This window comes from Parambassis ranga, chromosome 9 (genome assembly GCF_900634625.1).
Source record: "Parambassis ranga chromosome 9, fParRan2.1, whole genome shotgun sequence".
Taxonomy (NCBI): Eukaryota; Metazoa; Chordata; class Actinopteri; family Ambassidae; genus Parambassis; species Parambassis ranga.
The window spans coordinates 17,285,429-17,303,642 of record NC_041030.1 but is presented as its reverse complement, the minus strand read 5'-3'; the positions used below and the strand labels follow the sequence as shown (position 1 = coordinate 17,303,642).

Below are 18,214 nucleotides of genomic sequence, written 5' to 3'. Positions count from 1 at the left end.
ATCACATCACATCGTCTGTTCATGTGGATGAGATTCTATGAGCCCCCACATTGACTGCTGTCACAGTGAAACCTGGATTCTTGAGTTGCTGTTTGATTTAAAAGAACACCTCTTTCAGTTGCTACAGTAGCAAAAACATGAACTGACAGACGCTTGAACAACCATTATCAGAATTAGGCAAACAAAATGAATGACTTATAATAATGCAAACCACAGGAGGTGGGAGAGCAAAGACTGTCAACCAGGTGAAACAAATATTCTACCTGACAATCAGCAGCAAACACCTGATATAAAAGACTTGTGTGTGTGACATTCAGCCTTAAATTCAGATATGGGCTCCATCAGCTGGCTGTGGGGACGATATCAGTTTTTAATGCACCAAAGTTGCTTAGTGCCGTTTGCATTTGTGTTTTATTTTCTAGCTAAAAGGAGACACTTGTCCTTAACTTACAGGTATGAATTACTTACACAGATGAGACATTTCTAAGAGCTTATTTTTGATCCATAAACAACAAATCTACAAATGTTTTTGGCGACATCAAATATTTTCTTGTTGATTTTCTAACAACGAAACAACTCTTCCTGTTTGCAGGTATGCATTTCTCTCTGTTGGTGGATGCGTCCTGGCTGTTGTCATGATGGGCATCTACAGCCTCCTCCTGTTCACCTCCACCTTCGTCTTCATCCTGCTCTTATGCTCTGTGGATCCCACCTACGTCCATGCATGGATGTTTGGTATCCAGATGTTGTGGCAAACCTTCTGGCACCTGCTCATACAGTACAGGGAGTACTGCCTGCAGGAGCCTGTCAGCATCAGGTAGTCATCCAATAACATTACAGCAAAGTGACACAAATTAGCAAGTCTTGTCTCATGAGTCTGGTCATTTCTTGTTTCTTGTCGTACAAAACATCTCATTGAGGCTTCTTCTGTCAGATTGTTTTTGGCAGTATCCTCGTCGATGCTGCTCACTCAGAGACTCACCTCAGTGTCTCTGGACCTTCAGGAGAAACGAGTCAGACTAACAAGTGATCCATCATCCAGAAATAAGGCTCACGTGACGATCCTCCCTCTCATCAGCTACATGCTCAGCTTCACCACGCTGCTTGGTGGTCCTTTGTGCTCATACAGTCGATTTGTATCTGTGATGGAGGGAATCGACTTTAGCTCTCCACCCTGTCCGTTGGGAGTGGTCATCCTAAAGCTGATGCAGGTCTTATTGCTAGAGCGGGTTCGGTGTTGTCTTGTCTATTTTCTTAAAGATAACCCCTACAATCCTGTCAACTCTTCTGCCCTGTATGGCATCCTGTGGGTCTGGTGTCTTGCACTGGTTTTTAGGATCCAGTATTACTCCCACTGGAGAATCAGTGAAGGCCTCAACAATGCAGCTGGGTTCGGTTTTTGGGATAATTTATCAGGAGGCTCCTCCAGAAACTGGAGCGGCCTGTCTGATGGAGATATTTGGAACACTGAGGCGTCGAGCCGTATGTCAGAGTTTGCCCGTCGATGGAACATGACAACAGCGTCATGGCTGCGTAGGCTGATTTACATGAGGTGCCAACAATTCCCGCTGTTCATGACTTTTAGTTTTTCACTGTGGTGGCACGGATTACACTTAGGTCACTTTGTGGGTTTTTTAACATGGGCAGCAACAGTGAAAGCAGACTATCATATACACAGGCACATGGGCACAAATCTTTCACCAGCACGGAGGAAAGTATGCAAGTTTTTGGGCTGGTTAAACACCCAAATGATTGTTTCTTGTGTTGTTATAGTAGTAGAATTAAGAGACATGTCAGGTGTCAGACTTCTGTTTTCAACGTATGTGGGTCTGTTTCCATTCTTTAATTTATTTTTGTTTGGTATCATGTTAAAACTCAGAGGTGACACACTGTATTAATAAAAAAAACTGTGTCCAAAGATACACAATACATTCCTGAGTCACACTACCCCCTGGTGGTGATTTTTATCAATAACTGTAGGTCATGTTTTAAGAGCAAAGAAAGCCAAATGGTTTTAATTTGTGGGTCTAAAACACACACACACACACACAATATAGTAAAATGTATGCACAGACTATCTCACTTATCTCATCTGCTCCTCGTTTTGCAGCAAAGTCTCTCTCCTTCCTTTCCACAAATTGCCGGCGACAATCCCTAAAAATAACAACAGTCCGAGGTTTCTGTTCGAGACAAACTCCTTCCAGCAGTTTTCAGGTTTGTTGATGTCCAGTGTGTAAATCTAAGAGAGAGAGAGAGAGAGAGAGAGAGAGAGAGAGAGAGAGAAAATCACGTTTTAATAGAAGTCTACACACACCTATATTGGCAGCACACATTTTAATAGCATCATCCTCACCTGGTGAGCTAAGTGAGTGGCCACGGTGCCCAGCACAGCATAGTAAGGGAAGGTCTGTCCAGAATTGATCCCAGCTACAACCAGTCCTGACATCATGGCCACAGTGAAACCACACAGCCAAGGTTTGGTGTGCTCCTGGAACCTCAGTGCAGTCGACTTCACTCCCACCTTGATGTCATCCTCCTTATCCTGGTAATCAAAGACAGAATAACTTGATTAGCTATTTAAAAATGTTTTTAATGCATTGCTCAGGGGGGAAAAAATCAGGATACTAGTATAGACATCACATAACTGCACACTATATTCATCAGCTTTGTAAATGCTCCATAGTTTTCACAGTAAATTTGGTGTTTTTTCATGTATTCTTGATTTATCATAATAATGAAACTGGCTGTAAATGTTATAATTATATATAATTACTAAGATAAGAGTGTTTCTTCCACAGTGTCTGTATATTGAGGCTTGTTTTGAATAAACAAATTATATAAATAAGTAAACTACTGCATTATGACTATGACTACTACATATCCTGCCCCTATAGGAACTAACCTGATGTGCATATATGGTGTCATAGATCAGTGTCCACATCACTCCTGAGATATACAGGGGGAGGCAAACAGACCAATCACAAGAGCCCTTAACAGCGGACCAGCCGAGCAGAGCACCCCAGTTAAAAGTGAGTCCTAAAGTGAGGGAACAGACTGCACTTTAGCTCTATTGATGAAAAGAGTTATGATATGCACAACGCCACAGGATCATTGTTTATAAAACATACCCAAAACAAACTGTGGCCAATAAGTGATCCTCTTCATCAGTGGGTAGATGACCACAAGAGATAATGAAGCGGCACCCAGAACTATGCTGTGGGAAGATTATTTACATAGTAAATAGTACATGAAAAAACTGCATTAGTAATGACTTTTGTGTAGATTGATTCATTGCTCTTGACTCATCTATAAATGGTAAGTGATAAACATTTAAATCCAAGGTTTACTGACAGTTAGTGCCGATGAGCACATCCATTATGTACCTGTAATAGTTGAGACACAAGAGAATCCCAAGTGCAAGAGAGAGCTGCCCTCCCAGAAAGACTAGCGCCTGCATACGAGAAATCTGTCCTGATGCGATGGGTCTGGAGGCAGTCCTGGACACCTGGACACAAATATCAGGACTTAAATTAGTCAAAAAACTTGTTATGAGCATTAAAACTGCATGTTAGTCTCATACCTTTTTGTCAAAGTCTTTATCCCACATGTCGTTGATAGTGCAGCCAGCTCCTCTCATTAGCAGAGCACCTGTCCCAAACAGAGTGAGCATTCCCAGATCTGGGAGGCATCCAGGGTCAGCAGCCAGAGCAATGCTCCATGTACATGGGAGGTACAGTAGCCATGTGCCTACAGTACACATGTAAGAAACACTGAGTGAATTCAAGGCCACTAAGAAACAAATGCCAGCGTGTGGCAGTAGTAACATGATTAAATTACACACCGATAGGTTTGTCCAGCCTCATCAGTCGGAGGTATGGCTGGACAGCTGCTGGTGCTGCATTCACAATAGTAGCAGCTGATAAACTGAATGGTCTTCTTCCATCAGGCTGTGCTTCACGTAGTCTGAGTGATGGGCGGACTGGGCTCTGCATGTACAATGCTCTTCTCAACACACTGGACTCAGTGTGGAAATCATTTTTAGTCCTTAGTCCTTCCTTTTGGAGGAAGCAGTTTGAAAATGTGGAGAGGCAGGGAAGCGTTCCATAGTGTATCCTCCTCAGTACGTTCAGAGTTAACTGGCTGGTCAGCTTGGCGTGTAGCATGTTGTCTCTCTGAAGTCATAAGAGCTTTTTTTACTTGCCAAATGGTACTATTGAACACAGAAACAGTGACGCACAACGGTTCAACAAGCAATCTGCTACAACAGGCGTTTTCTTTTGTATAGCAGTGAATGAGTGCACAAAGACAGCGGTGTGTCAGTAGACTAGTCTCCCTTGTAGCTAAAGAATCAAATACGGTAGCAGCTGGACTGTTTTAGCTCTTGTGACTAGACTGTTGGCTGCGGCTAATATTAACTATTTTATGTGATGCAGTGAAACAAACTTACACTACAGCTTTAAGACGAGGAAGAGTTTTTTAAAAGAATAACCACCACACAGGTGACCATCAGGTCACTAGTGATGACACTTCCTTGTTGTGGTACGTCCGCGTTTTTGCTCCGGAGGAAACAATGTCAGTGGCCGGAACCTCTGAGCAGCACAGATCCACGAGCTTGTTTTTCGTAATAACCTTAACAAATAAATGTATATTAAATTGATTAGCCAAATAATTTTTCGCTAGACAATTTTATACGCAGGGTTTATTTTTGTTTTATGATCATCTTATATACAATTTTATGTACCTCAACTTTTTTTTGTACTTATAAAAGTAAGCAGTAAAACAGATAAAAACAAAATATATTTTTAAAAACAACAACAGCAGCAACAACAAACAAAACGCCGATTTGTAATTTACTTAATTTCGAAAGTGAATTACTTTCGACGGAAGTGATGTAACAGCCGTTGATGTTTTTGCTGGTCGGGGAGGAAGGAGAAGCTACAGAGAGTTGCACTCGCGGGAAAAATGGCGGAAACGTGTAATCCCTGCCTGTTATCAACACCAGCGATTCAAAACATTGCTTAAATCCGTGGTTGCTGCATATGTGAGTACATGATCTGTGCGTACGAAGCATTGTAAGGAGTTAAAATTGTGCTGTATTGATTGGGACTGTGTTAAAAAAACCTTGTCCTATTTATTCAATTGGATCCGATTTCCTTCCTGTTGTGCGTATCAGTCTGAAAGTTAATTGGAAAAACTGAGTAGTTTTTTCATCTGTAATGTCTCGTTTAAAAACACCACGTGGATGCTTGTGTTTGTGAACTTTATTTGACGTGATTCCAACCTGATATAATGTATTCGTTTAATGTTTTTAGGTGCGTCTTCACATGAGAGGCTCTGAGTTGAGAGAGGAATACAAGATGCAAAACGGTATGTGTTAAATCGGCTGTCTTACCGTCATCAGCTTAAGAGTAGTATTTAACAGTAACTGTCATTCACCTGCTCAGATTCATTGCAACTTTCTACATCTGACCACGTCAAGCATGTCAACAATGGAGCTGTCTCTCAAGAATCCTTTCAGTGTGGACACTGTGTACTGATCTTCAAAACCAAGGTTTACCTGTTTGAGCACCTCAACAAGGTGCATGGATTTGATGTGGATGCTGCTCGGAAAGATGCTGGTTTGAACAGCTCTGAGACTAACAAAACCAATACTGACAACAGCAGTGTTGTTTCTGGAGACCATTTTAAATGCCAGCACTGTGGTTTTATTGCTTGTAGCGGAGATGTTTTAAATGAACATGTGAACCAGTGCTTGGGAACCCCAAATGTTTTCCAAAACGCTGACCCCAAAAGCTTGGCTAACCAACACGATGAAGCTGCAGCAGCAGAAGAGATTCCCTCAGTTCTTTCTAATACTTCTACCTCAAAAACTAAACATGCACCTTGCTCATCCAAGGACCTAAAAACCTACAGGAGGCCTTCAAAACCCACCACCAAGTACATATCAACATCTGTGTCAAATGAGGAAGCCCCTGAAATGTCAGCTGATGGCACCAAAGGAACCCTCATTTTGCAGGATTCTCCATCCTGCTCCAGCCCAAACAGCAGTGGTGTGTTTAAAGTCACAGCAAAGTCCTTGATTGACATTGACATCTCCAGTGACAATAAGTTTTACCGCTGTTCGCAAACTGAAAACTTTTTTACTGCTGACATGAAACCACCAAAGCTCAGGGAACATTTTAAAGAAACAGGACTTGACAACGCTCCCAAGAGGACCAAAAAGGTCAACAGTCACCCTGCGAAAAAAGCAAAATTACACAGCGAAGACATAAAACTGCCCGATAAAGAAAAAACAAGTAAAAAAATTGCATTTGAATTTAGCGAAGATGAGGAAGAAAGAAAGATTGTTCTTGTTAATGGAGATGCAAAAAGCCCTAAAATGTATTTTTGTAAGCACTGCGACTACAGAAATGTAGACATTGCGAGTTTGACATCCCATTACCAGGATGACCACCCTTACATCCGATGTAATGCTGTCTACATCCATGACTCAAATGATCAAAGTGCAACCTTTCGTTGTCTCGAGTGTCCAGTTGAGTTTTTAAACATGATTGACCTCAAAAGGCACTACATGAAAAATCATCCAAAGGCCCCAGATGTCTTTACGATGAAATCACATGAGCTCAGTTTAATCTTTAAATGCTTTGTGTGTCAGTTTACAACAAACATATTAAAGTCGCTGAAAAACCATTACAAGGAAAATCACGCGACTCTAGAAGTAGATAATTCTTTGTTGTTTTGCCGTTACTCTGTTAATGGGAGCCAGGAGGAGTTATCGCATTTAAATCAATGTGGACATACACCCACTCCAGAAAGATCAGAAGCAGTTTCCCCCAGGAGTGCACCATGTAAAGATGCAGAAACTGAAGCTTCACCTCAGCAATCCACCTCCAGTGGAGAAGATGTAAGCTTGTATAAATGCAGCCACTGTAAGTTTAGTCACAAGTCAGCTGTAGTTATGCAAGTTCACTACCAAAAATATCACCCAGACAACGCAATTACTATAGATAAAATCAAACAGTCAGCTCAGATGACGCCGGAAAAGTCTCCAAATTCTCTGTCAGCAAAGGCTTCGACACCACAGAGCAGCTCAGATCATTCTAAAGAAGCGAAAGACAAAGCCGAGCTGCCACAAAAAAAGACATTGTTGACAGTGGAATCTGTGGAGGATAGAGGAAAAACAAAGAAGTTACTTAACAAACGTAAAAGGGAATCGAGCCCTTCAGGAGACAGTCCACCGAGTAAAACATTTTACTGCAAGTTTTGCAGTTATACTTGTGAGAAACGCAGAAGCTTGATTGGCCATCATTATGGAAAACATCCTTTGCACAAGCACATGGATTCTCAAGAAATCCTGAAGTATAGTGCCGAAGTGCAGAAAAAGAAACATCAAAGTGATACTGAGAAAAGGACTTCATCTCCTCGTTCTAAAACCAAGAAACAAGAGCCTGAAACAAACGTTTCACTGGCGGGTGCTTCTGTGAAAGGACATAAAAATATATACCTACATGCTGAAAAGTTGTTTTACTGCCAGAAGTGCAACTATGGAAATCCCTCAATATTTGGAGTAATGACCCATCAAGCTAAAACTCACCAAGGCATAAATACCAGCGGCAAGCATGTTTCTGCATACAGCGCCGTGATCCGAGAGGAAATTAAAAAATCTAAACTGAATGCAAAGGACTCATCGTTTTCAACTCTTCTACCTCTGCCTCTCATGAACAAAGGTGATGAAAATATGTTTTTCTGTCACTTTTGCAACTACAGAAAGGGTTCTGTGAGCCAAGTGATAAAGCATTACAACAGAAGACATCGGGAATTTGCGGCCCACCCTTCACAAATCCAGCAGTACACTTCTATGGTTCTAAAGGAGACGGAGAAATTGCATCAAAAAACACCAAGAAACCAACAAGTCAATCAGGAGTCACCGGAAAGAGGAGAAAATATAAATGAAAAAATAATGAAGAAGCTTTCCACGCCGCCCCTGGTTCCCGCTTCGTCCTCAGCACCACTCACACAGAGGAGCCTTCAGTGCTTCAGATGTACATTCAGCACGCAGTATGTGTATATGTTGAAGAAGCATTTAAGGGAGATCCACCATGTCCGAATGACAGTCACACAGGTCTTAAGAATGTGTTTCAGAAAAGGAATGTTACAGTCGGGCTATCACTGTGAGTTGTGTGTTTTCTCTGACGATAAAGCAGAAGAGGTCTATATGCACTACAGGAAATGTCACCGAAGGCGCAAGTCGAGTCTTGAGTTTGTAAACACTCGGTTGTATGTCGGCCCTGAGACGTCCTCTCCAGAAGAGAAGATACCTAAACAAAGGTGCGTAGATGGTGGCTTGCCGTCTGCAAAAGAAGACAGCATGGAACTCAATAAGAAGAAGGCAGGGGGAGACGCGCAGGCAGAAGGCCAGAATAAAATACACGAGTTATTTGATTCCTACCAAGTGCCTCTCGAATTCGATAAGTCCTTTGATGATGCAACAGTGTCCCCCAAATTGTTCAAGTGCCATCACTGCTCTGCAAGTTTCAATAGTCGGCGCGGTCTCACCATTCACTGTGGAATAAAACACACAGATATCCCGATGGAGAAGAATTCGGAAGAAAAACAACAAGTAGTGCCGGCCCAAACACGTGTGCACGTCTTCAAATGTCTACACTGCACCTACGTCAATACCTCATATCATGGAGTTATCACTCACTGCAAGATGAAGCATCCTTCCCTCCCTTTCAGAGCGGACAGTCTCCATGTGGATTTAATGCGCATCCAACACTGCAGTGACAAAAGAATTGGTCCGGATGAGACTCTGAAACTGAGTGGGCACATGTGTGAAACCTGCTCACAAATCTTTGCAACGCTGGAAAAACTGAACAAGCACTGCGAGAAGGAACATAACGAGACAGAGGCGGACTCTGTTGTAAAGACGTTTAGACCAGCAGCTGGAAGTAAAAGACAGCTGTCCATATTAAAGGCTTCTTTTTTAAATAAGAAAATATACTCCCAGATTAAGTGTCAGCACTGTTCTTATAAGTGCAGCACGAAAATTGCACTTATTCGACACGTGCGTGTTCACCACATGAATATTGTCACAAAGGATTCTGACTACAGGTGTGTCCTGTGTTCCAAACCTTATTACAAGAAGCAGCGCCTTTCAACACATTATAACATGAAACATGGAAGCGATGCTTATTTAAAATACTTTGTACCCATATACGGGCAGGTGCCAAAATCTCCCAACTGGCTGTCAACGCAGCAACCACCCAACAACAACAACAACGCAACAGCAAAAGAAACCAAAATATTAGTCTACCAGTGTCCAAGCTGTCCATATATGAACGCCAGCTACCATGGCACGCTCACTCACTGCCAGATGAAGCATCCGACAGTCACAGCGAGGGCAGACGAACTTCAGACGTGTGAAATACTCTCGACTAATATGGTCAATTGTGACCTGGGGAAAAATTCTAATGCAAGAGGATACATGTGTAGAAAATGTCCGCAAATTTATGCCTCACTGAAAAACCTGAAAATACACTGCTTGAAGAACCATGATGCACCAGATGCTTCGGAGATTGCAGTTGAAATTGAAAAGGTTCAAAGCTCTAAGGAATCAGTATCACAGGCTTCCTTGTTCAATAACCAAACTTCAGAAATCAGTCACAGCCACCGGTCAGACTCTCCTGAGATATGTCAGTCAAACTCGCCAACAGGACAGAAAAACATGCTGTACCGGTGTCAGATCTGTGACTATAAAGGTTTTTATAGAAGATACTTGCAGAGTCACTACAAAAAGGCTCACAAACTGGATGTGCAAACTATTAGCAAGCTGCTACAAAAATATGACAAACGCAACAAGGCCAGAGTCCAGCCTGGACCTCAGTCTGAGGAAGCCGCAAGTGTGACATGTAAAAAATGTCCAAACTTGACGTTCAAGTCATCCGAGTTGCTCAGCGAGCACTACAGTGCCGCTCACTGCATATTGGACTTTACAGTGTTGTCATTAGGATTCAAGCATAAGAGTACAGGGGCGTACAAATGTGTCCACTGTGACATGCAATTAAATGGAACAAGAAAACTGGCCTTTCACCTGGATCGCCACAGAGAGAGGAAGACCCTGACAGCCGGCGCTGCAAAGACAACTGCACCATCAGAAGACAAATCTCTCACAGTAAGTTGGCTGCCAGAATAATTTTTCAAGAGCATGATCTACACATAAAACCGGTTCAAAATGTTTCCACAATCACTGTGTTCAATTTTCAGTTCTCCCAGCAAGAGGACGTCCCCACATTAGAAACCATGGACGAGCTCACCAAGTGGAACGAGACGCCTGTGCAGACCTTCAGTGTTCCTACAAGTCCTCCTCTGTCCCCTTCACGTGGCACTAATATGAAGCAAGCAAAGCCAGAATCCGGATACACGTGTAAACGGTGCAGGCGGACATTCATGTCCCTGAAAGGTTTGCGTACACATGAGCGCAGCCACGCAACCATGGCAGCCATCAAGAAAATCGACAAAGTGCCGATCTCAAACTTAAAGGAGAAGTAAGAAAAAAAACATAGTTTTTCATCATTGATTGGTTTAATTGTTATCATGTCTCCTAAATGTATTTCTCCTCCTCATTTTACCAGGGTGTCTAAATTTGTCCTGTACAAACCTGGAACTCTGAGGCCTTTCATGTGCAGTTTCTGTTCCTATCGGACACCCGTCATGGGCCTGTGGTGGAGTCATTTTATGAGAAAACATAGAGGTGAGAAACCTTTAATGACATAACATGACAGTTCGCTGTGTGATCATGGCAGCATGACCTATAGTATTTATGAAACTAGCAGTAAATGTGGAGTTTGATGGTCGTTTCAGATGAATGCCCAGAACTCAACGTGGACCAGGCTGAGCCTGACGACGAGGAGAGCACTGAGCCAGCCGACACAGGGATGAAACACCCGCCTAAAGTTGAAGACGAACCTGACGAGGTCAAAGGCAAGTCATACATTTGTTGTATAAATTGTTGGTTATTTTTGCATTAATGGCTTTACTAACAGACCTCTGCTTTTACAGAATCAACGTACTTGGAGCCACCAGATGTGCAGCGGCAGTTGAACCACTACAACTTGATGGCACAGACCAAATCTAAAACAGTCGTGCAGGAATCAAAGTTTGCTGAGAACAGACTGTATCACTGTGAGCTCTGTAATTTCTGCTCCGGACACCTGTCCAGTATCCGGCGGCACTACTTAAACAGCCACGGGAAGAAGATGCTCAGGTGTAAAGACTGCAGCTTCGTCACTGGTTTAAGGTACTTTTTTTTCCTCATAATGTTTGCATCTGTTTTAACAAACCCTAATTATTGGATTACATTTATGTCAATAAGCAAGACGAGAGTAGATTGGTATATAGAATATATAGAGAATGTTGGAATATTTGTAGTCCTAAAGCAACATTAAAACAAACAGAGTTTATTATTGGCTGTGCAGAGTGATTTCTTATCATTCATTCTGTTTGTCTCCAGGAAAAATCTGGAAATGCACATGGCATCAGGTCACTCTACCTGCCAGTCAAAACCTACTCACGACAAAGATCTCCGCTGCCCCTTCTGCCTCTACCAGACCAAGAACAAGAACAATATGATTGATCACATCGTCTTGCATCGTGGTGGGTTTCAGCCCTGCTTCCTTCTGATATCCTCCTCTGTTATGTTGTTTTACTCTTTTTTGTTCTCTATTTGTTTTTCAGAGGAACGAGTCGTGCCGATAGAAGTACGTCGCCCAAAACTGTCACGCTACCTTCAAGGTATCGTCTTCCGCTGTCAAAAATGCACTTTCTCAAGCAGCACTGCTGACAACCTCCGTTTACACATGACGAAGCACGATGACGTCAATCCCTACAAGTGCCGGCTGTGTTACTTTGACTGCACTCGACTCAGCGACTTGGAGGCACACCTGAGTGATAAGCATCAGGTGAGGATTTGTCTCACTCTCTCTGCTTATTGCTGGAATTCCTCTGTCTGTCTCCAAAGAAAATCCCTGTTCTTAAAAATATGTGTAATTGTGTGTGTGCAGGTTGTGAGGAATCATGAGCTTGTGGGTCAGGTGAGCCTTGATCAGTTAGAGGCGAGCGTTGGCAGGAGGCGAGGAGAAGAACAGGAGGAGGAACCTTTGTCAAACTTGGAGCAGGACAACGGTGACAGTGAAGATAAACAAACTGGAGGCTCTGACTTTACTAACATTCCAGCAGAAACTGACATGCATCAGAAGCAAGAAGAGGACAGGCAGAGAGAAAAACCTGCCTCTGTATCTGACACCCAGTGTGAGGATGCAACACTAAACACTACTGTGCAAATGAAGCAGGACCCACAAAAACAAGCAGTGATCTTTGGCCTGCAAGACACTACAACAGGACAGGGGATGGGTAATGAAGGAGAAAGTTCCGCTTTGGATTGCAGTGATGCAGAGAAAGAAAGGCAGAGCAATGAGAGCCAAGAAGACAACACACAGGTCGACAAGACGCACAGTAACGCACCCGAGCAGAGAACACTGGATGTTAATGCGAGAGAGCAGGACAACATTATGTGTCGCACACCCCTACCGGACGAGGACAGCAGCGCCTCTGACATGCACAGGGAAGCAGAGGAGCAGAGAACAGTTAAGATGGAGCTGGACACAGAGAGCAATGATGAGCAAAGCCATCACATGTCAGTAGATGAAGATAAAATAAATACACATGTCACAACGTTAAACCTTGCTCAAAAGAGTGTCACACATGAAAGGAACTCCGTCAGTGTTTCTCCTAACTCTGCACATGAGGAAAGTTTAGCGGTCTCAATAGCAAAGTGCAAAGAGGAACTGGTGCAGGAAGATGAGATCATGGAGTCTTATGGAGAAATGCCAGTACTCGAGAATGAATACCTCAAAGAGGAACTGGTTGCACTCGGATGCTGCAAGGAGGAAGAAGAGGAAGAAGAGGTTTATTATTCTGAGCGGAAGCAGGACAGAGAAATAGAGATTAAAGAAGAAGATGAGGAGAGGCAATGCAGTGATGAGCAGCATGTGAGTCCAGATGTATGCAAAGGTAAGGATGTTTCTTCATTAAGCCCTGTAAGGAGGTGATAAACACTGTAGATTTATTCTTTATGTATGCCATTATAGTTTTAATCTGAAGTTTATGGGTTTAAACATCTCATGTTTGTTTTTTATTTTTAATGTTTTGAAGATCTCACCTTTGGCATCTTAGAAGCTGTGCTTTGGAATTTACACTATTATATACTAATAATAATCTTTTGTTTTTCTGGTGTGTTCACAGCCACAGAGGCAGCTGCTGGAGACCTGCGCTCCTCACACACACAGGAGAAACTGTATACCTGTGAGCTATGTGGGCGAAATCTCACAAACAGCTCTGAACTGGAACGTCACGTCATGCGTCATGGAATTTAACATGTTTTCTTTTTTTATGTTTTGGATGGTTGGACCAGCTCCTGCTGTTACTTACTGTACTGTCTGTGTGTGTGTGAGAGAGAGTAGAGCTGTATTATCTGTATGGCTGAACCATCCACTATCTATAAAATGTTTGTTTAAATTACTTGTTTACAAAGAAATTTTGCATGTTTTATAGATTTTTAATCTTTTCTAATGACATGTTTTTTATGGTAGAGCTGTTATACATAGAATTTAAATTGATGCCATTCTTTTAATAAAACTTCTGACTCAAATATATGCTATTGTTTGGAATTTAGATGTTTTTTTTCATTGTTTTAAGATATTACTCAGAGCTTATTATTGTCAAACTTCTAAATGTTTTAGGACATCTTTGGTGAATCCACCTGAACCTTCCTCAACACCCACTGATGGTGAAATGCTGGTGTTGCTTTCAGGTGCTGTTGGTATTTTAAGCGGTTAGGAAACCTGACATTGTTTTAGTTTGGTATTTATCTGTTTGCATTTTTTTATTTTTGGAAAATTGGTTCAGCAGAATTCTTTATCGGCAGCTCTTGTTTGCTATGAGTCATTGAATGTAACTGACAGCCATCAATAAATCATTTTAATACTGACGAAAACCTAAAAACGCGGTTATTTACAAGCGAATCTGTGTTAGGTTTAGGTACGATTATTGACTCGGAATCTAAAATGATGTTCCCTAGGTCTTATAGGTTTTCAAAGTAAATGGTTTTATTGTTTTGGGCATTTGTTTTAAAAGTGTTACGCGAGTTGCAAAAGTTGACACTGAAAAATCCGAGCGAACGAGGAGCATCTGAATGCAGCGCTACGCCTCATACTTGTCATCCAAATGTAAGCGGACACCGCTTCCTGGTGTGGACTCGTAATGATGGACTGATGAGGCGGACGAGTTTTAAACAGAGACCGAGCTGCTGGCTGTGAACTGCTGCTCTGACTTCACCTCTCTGCGGATAGAATGTGAGTAAAACACTGTTTTTATCATGTTGTTAAACAAAACGTCTGGAAAAGACGTGATAGACAGATAAAGGTCAGTCACGATGTTGGACACTGGATCGAAATGAAACTCTGGAGACGTCCGCTTCCTTAACGTGTTCGTGTTTTTTTAGTGCGACCTGATTTTAATCCCCACATGTTTGAAATAAGGAGGTCATGCAGGCTGGGAGAGTTTTATCAGTGTGAACTGTTTCCTTTATTTCCTTCTTCCTCCTCTCTCTTGGCTGACTGGAAGAAGTTGAGGTGAAGTCATTGATTACACGTTTACTGGCAATGTTTACATCACACCCACCAACAAATCACTGTTACAGTATTTAATCCAAATGTACAGTCTTTAATAAATCAATCTTTCAGTTCCTATTATTATTATTATTATTGTTTAAGGGGTAAATTAAAAAATAAATTAAAAAATAAATGTTGATAAATAAGTAACTGCACTTTTAAAAACGGGAAAAAGTGTTTAAAAATGACAAATAAGTCATTAAATGTTGGGCTAAAAGCCCTAATTTTGAAGAAAAGGTATTTATTTTAATGTATTTATTGTTTTTTAATCCTAATCTCAGATTCTCTGGGTTAAATGGGTTAAATGTGTTTGGGTATGGAGGAAACTTGTTTGGTCGTTTTTCTTTCCAGGAAGCTGTAAAAGAATACGAGAGATGTGTTTCTTTTATAGCTCAGCTTGTTGTTTGACGTCACATTTCTAACTGTATGTTAACAGAACCAGAGGAGAGAGAGAGAGAGAGAGAGAGAGTGCTGTGCCCGGCTGAAGGAATGTCAGCTCTAAACAAACCAGGTGAAGATGGCGCCTCCTTCTCATCGAAGGTCATCCGTGTGGTGTTCGTCATCCTGCTGCTGGACCTGCTAGGCTTCACTCTGATTCTGCCTTTGCTGCCTTCTATTTTGGACCATTATGCACAAACCGGGGTATGTTTTTCTAGCTACTTTCTACGGACATGACACAAAGAGCAAACACCAGGTGCATCACACAGAGATTAAAAGAAAAGAAGCACCGTCTCAGATGAACAGCGAGCTCTTTAGCTGCATGCAGATAACGATGCTTCCTCAAACAAAGGGAGTCTTGTCCGTAAAAACCATCACAAACTCATAAGTGATTAGATTAGTTAGTGTGGGAATGTGCGTGCTGACTCATGCTGTGCTGACTCATGACTACTCTGACCTGTTTATGCTCTGTGATGTCATATTCCAGGACGGTGTGTACGAGTCTCTGCAGACTGTGGTGGACTGGTTCAGGGAGGCTGTTGGGATTCCCATGGAGAAGAAGTACAACAGCGTCCTGTTTGGAGGTATAAAGTGTTAATGTTTTAGGTCTGAAACAGTTAAGCAGCAGCAGGTTAATGGGTTAATGCTGCTAAATGTGCCCCGCAGGTCTCATTGGATCGCTGTTTTCTCTGCTGCAGTTCCTGTCGTCCCCGGTAACCGGGGTTCTTTCAGACCGCCATGGCCGACGACCCCTTCTGCTTCTCACCACAGTGAGTTTACCGGCACCGCCTGAGGGTGACAGAGAACAGCAGCGGTGTAATGATATCACTCATTCAGGTCTAATTGGGTTGCCTTGTGTTTCAGTTGGGGCTGATGTCCTCTTACGCGGTCTGGACCGTTTCCCGGAGCTTCAGCATGTTCCTTTTGTTTCGGGTAATTGGGGGCGTTTGTAAAGGCAACGTCAGCCTCTGCACCGCCATCATAGCCGACCTGCCCTGCCCCAAGGCCCGGAACAGAGGGATGGTGAGCACAGATGTTCACAGCTGTGTGAATGAACCAGACCTTCAGCTGATCGCCTTTTAATCTGTTTGACCAGGCTATGATCGGTGTGGCCTTCTCCGTGGGCTTCACCGTGGGACCTCTGATGGGCGCCTACTTCGCCATCAGCTCTAAAACAACAGGAAGTGTCTTCTACCAGGCTCCGGCACTGCTCGCCTTGGCCTTCAGTGGCGCCGATCTGCTGTTTATATGGCTGATGCTGCCTGAGACGCTGACAAAGGACGTCAAGGTTAGTTTGTGGACATGCTCCCTCTGTGATAGACTGGTTGTCATGTATGTATGTATTCAGTAAGATGCAGATCGCTGATCTCTCTTTGTCCTGTAGGTGTCGTCCTCTGGGTGTGAGGACTCCTCAGACCTCCTCAACCCATTATCTTTGTTCCGCTTTGCAGCTGTCAGCAGGACAAAAGATCTGCCCTCTACAGAAAGTGAGTACTGTACCTGCTGGATTCCAGCGTGCGGCTGACACACGCTCACAGATAAGAGGCATTGATTTCTTCCTCTGCAGGAATGCAGAAGCTTCGAGTGCTGGGCCTGGTTTACTTCTGCTACCTCTTCTTGTTCTCTGGACTGGAGTTCACGCTCAGTTTCCTGACTCACCAGCGCTTCCAGTTTACAAGGTGTGAACTCGAAGATGAAGTTTAGCTCTCTGTCAGACACAGCAGCAATCAATGGTTTGTTTTTTCCTCCACAGCATGCAGCAGGGAAAGATGTTCTTCTTCATTGGGGTCATCATGGCTTTAATTCAAGGGGGTTACGCTCGCAGAATCAAACCCGGGCACCATATAACGGCCGTTCGAGTGGTAAAAAAAATCCTCTGTTTACACAACAAATACTCCTCCAATTACATGTGTTCCAGTTCTGCACGAATGTATATCTAGCTAAAAAATGTTTGTCTTGTTTTCAGGCAATCATAACATTGATTCCAGCATTTCTTCTCATCGGGCTGTCATGGAATATAACGATGCTTTACATGGGCCTGGCGCTGTACTCCTTTGGTGAGTCAATGAAGTGGCCGCAGGCTCTTTTCTTCTATCCGATCTGATCGCTATTGTCGCTTTAAATGGGAAAATAGACGTTTTTTTTTTTTATTCTTATGATTGTTAAGATGTTCTGTTGTTTCTCACAGCGGCTGCAGTCGTGGTCCCCTGCCTGTCCACACTTGTTTCTGACCATGGTGAGCCTCCTGTTTGCTCTTATTTACTACATGAATGATCCACTTCCTGTTTAAATGCACCCATCTATACTCTATGCTGGTTTATTTATCCACGTCGTCCAGGTTCAGCCAATCAGAAAGGCACTGTGATGGGGATCCTGCGTAGTTTGGGGGCCCTGGCGAGAGCACTTGGACCTGTTGTTTCATCATCTGGTAAAGGAAGACTACGTCTAGTTTTTGTAGAATATCTAAATGAACCTTTTTTATCATAAAAAAAGTATGATTTTAATGTGAATTGTTTATGCATTTTTACTAATTCATTTGTTTACCTCCTTAGTTTACTGGATTGCAGGAGCACAGATCTGTTTTTTCATCACATCAGCCTCTTTCATCATACCACTGGCTCTCCTGCGGACAGCCAGCAGGCTAAAGGAGGAGTGAGCTGCACAAAGACTTTAAAAAAGAGACTTCCTAAGTGAATGTTGTGATGTTTACATCTTCCGGAAATCAAGCACTGAGTTATTAATGCCAAAGAAACAAAAATAATGTACGAAATAGAGAGACTAGTCATACTGCTATGTGCACATTATAAATACACACACGAACACATATAGTTTTATACTGCAGTATTTTATCAGTGGCTCAGAGTTTGTATTAAGTATATTTTTTTTATTTTTGCTCACTTAAAAATGTTGATATGGTATTTTGTACTTATTAAAAATAAACATGGAAAACATATATGTGATTGAATGATTCTGTGTGTAATTTGTGATTTGTACCCTGTGGTTGTAGTAACGTGTCGTTGCGCTGTGCTGCCAGCAGGTGTCGCTGA

At 42.5% G+C, this 18,214-nt stretch overlaps 4 protein-coding genes across 6 annotated transcripts; 3 read left to right on the top strand and 1 right to left on the bottom strand.

The window, feature by feature from the left end:
• Positions 1 to 599: 599 nt before the first annotated feature.
• Positions 600 to 1,920, top strand: mboat4 (membrane bound O-acyltransferase domain containing 4). The gene is made up of 2 exons (XM_028414314.1): positions 600 to 817; positions 935 to 1,920. The coding sequence occupies exons 1-2, from the start codon at positions 636 to 638 to the stop codon at positions 1,896 to 1,898; spliced, it is 1,146 nt and encodes a 381-aa protein (XP_028270115.1). The 5' UTR covers positions 600 to 635; the 3' UTR covers positions 1,899 to 1,920.
• On the bottom strand, positions 1,724 to 4,541 carry coq2 (coenzyme Q2 4-hydroxybenzoate polyprenyltransferase). Of its 2 annotated transcripts, none has more exons than XM_028414312.1 (8): positions 4,448 to 4,541; positions 3,842 to 4,210; positions 3,581 to 3,747; positions 3,384 to 3,505; positions 3,129 to 3,214; positions 2,903 to 3,036; positions 2,354 to 2,542; positions 1,724 to 2,239 (listed from the first exon to the last, which is right to left on the bottom strand). In XM_028414312.1, the coding sequence occupies exons 2-8, from the start codon at positions 4,161 to 4,163 to the stop codon at positions 2,084 to 2,086; spliced, it is 1,176 nt and encodes a 391-aa protein (XP_028270113.1). In that variant the 5' UTR covers positions 4,164 to 4,210; positions 4,448 to 4,541; the 3' UTR covers positions 1,724 to 2,083. The 2 variants fall into 2 exon arrangements, with proteins under 2 accessions (XP_028270113.1, XP_028270114.1); XM_028414313.1 differs by having other exon boundaries at positions 3,842 to 4,172; positions 4,448 to 4,537.
• Positions 4,542 to 4,926: 385 nt separating this feature from the next.
• Positions 4,927 to 13,712, top strand: LOC114441570 (zinc finger protein 462-like). Its single transcript, XM_028414553.1, has 11 exons — positions 4,927 to 5,041; positions 5,313 to 5,367; positions 5,445 to 10,174; positions 10,267 to 10,547; positions 10,635 to 10,753; positions 10,864 to 10,983; positions 11,062 to 11,299; positions 11,513 to 11,655; positions 11,737 to 11,960; positions 12,063 to 13,071; positions 13,303 to 13,712. The coding sequence occupies exons 2-11, from the start codon at positions 5,325 to 5,327 to the stop codon at positions 13,431 to 13,433; spliced, it is 7,038 nt and encodes a 2,345-aa protein (XP_028270354.1). The 5' UTR covers positions 4,927 to 5,041; positions 5,313 to 5,324; the 3' UTR covers positions 13,434 to 13,712.
• A 566-nt stretch (positions 13,713 to 14,278) lies between these two features.
• LOC114441471 (major facilitator superfamily domain-containing protein 10) lies at positions 14,279 to 18,078 on the top strand. 2 transcript variants are annotated; one of them, XM_028414421.1, is made up of 13 exons: positions 14,279 to 14,411; positions 15,166 to 15,371; positions 15,655 to 15,751; positions 15,834 to 15,937; positions 16,032 to 16,190; positions 16,264 to 16,455; positions 16,552 to 16,654; positions 16,735 to 16,846; positions 16,921 to 17,029; positions 17,134 to 17,224; positions 17,356 to 17,403; positions 17,506 to 17,595; positions 17,720 to 18,078. In XM_028414421.1, the coding sequence occupies exons 2-13, from the start codon at positions 15,219 to 15,221 to the stop codon at positions 17,821 to 17,823; spliced, it is 1,362 nt and encodes a 453-aa protein (XP_028270222.1). In that variant the 5' UTR covers positions 14,279 to 14,411; positions 15,166 to 15,218; the 3' UTR covers positions 17,824 to 18,078. The 2 variants fall into 2 exon arrangements, with proteins under 2 accessions (XP_028270222.1, XP_028270223.1); XM_028414422.1 differs by lacking the exon at positions 14,279 to 14,411 and having other exon boundaries at positions 15,206 to 15,371; positions 15,866 to 15,937.
• The last annotated feature ends 136 nt before the right edge of the window (positions 18,079 to 18,214 follow it).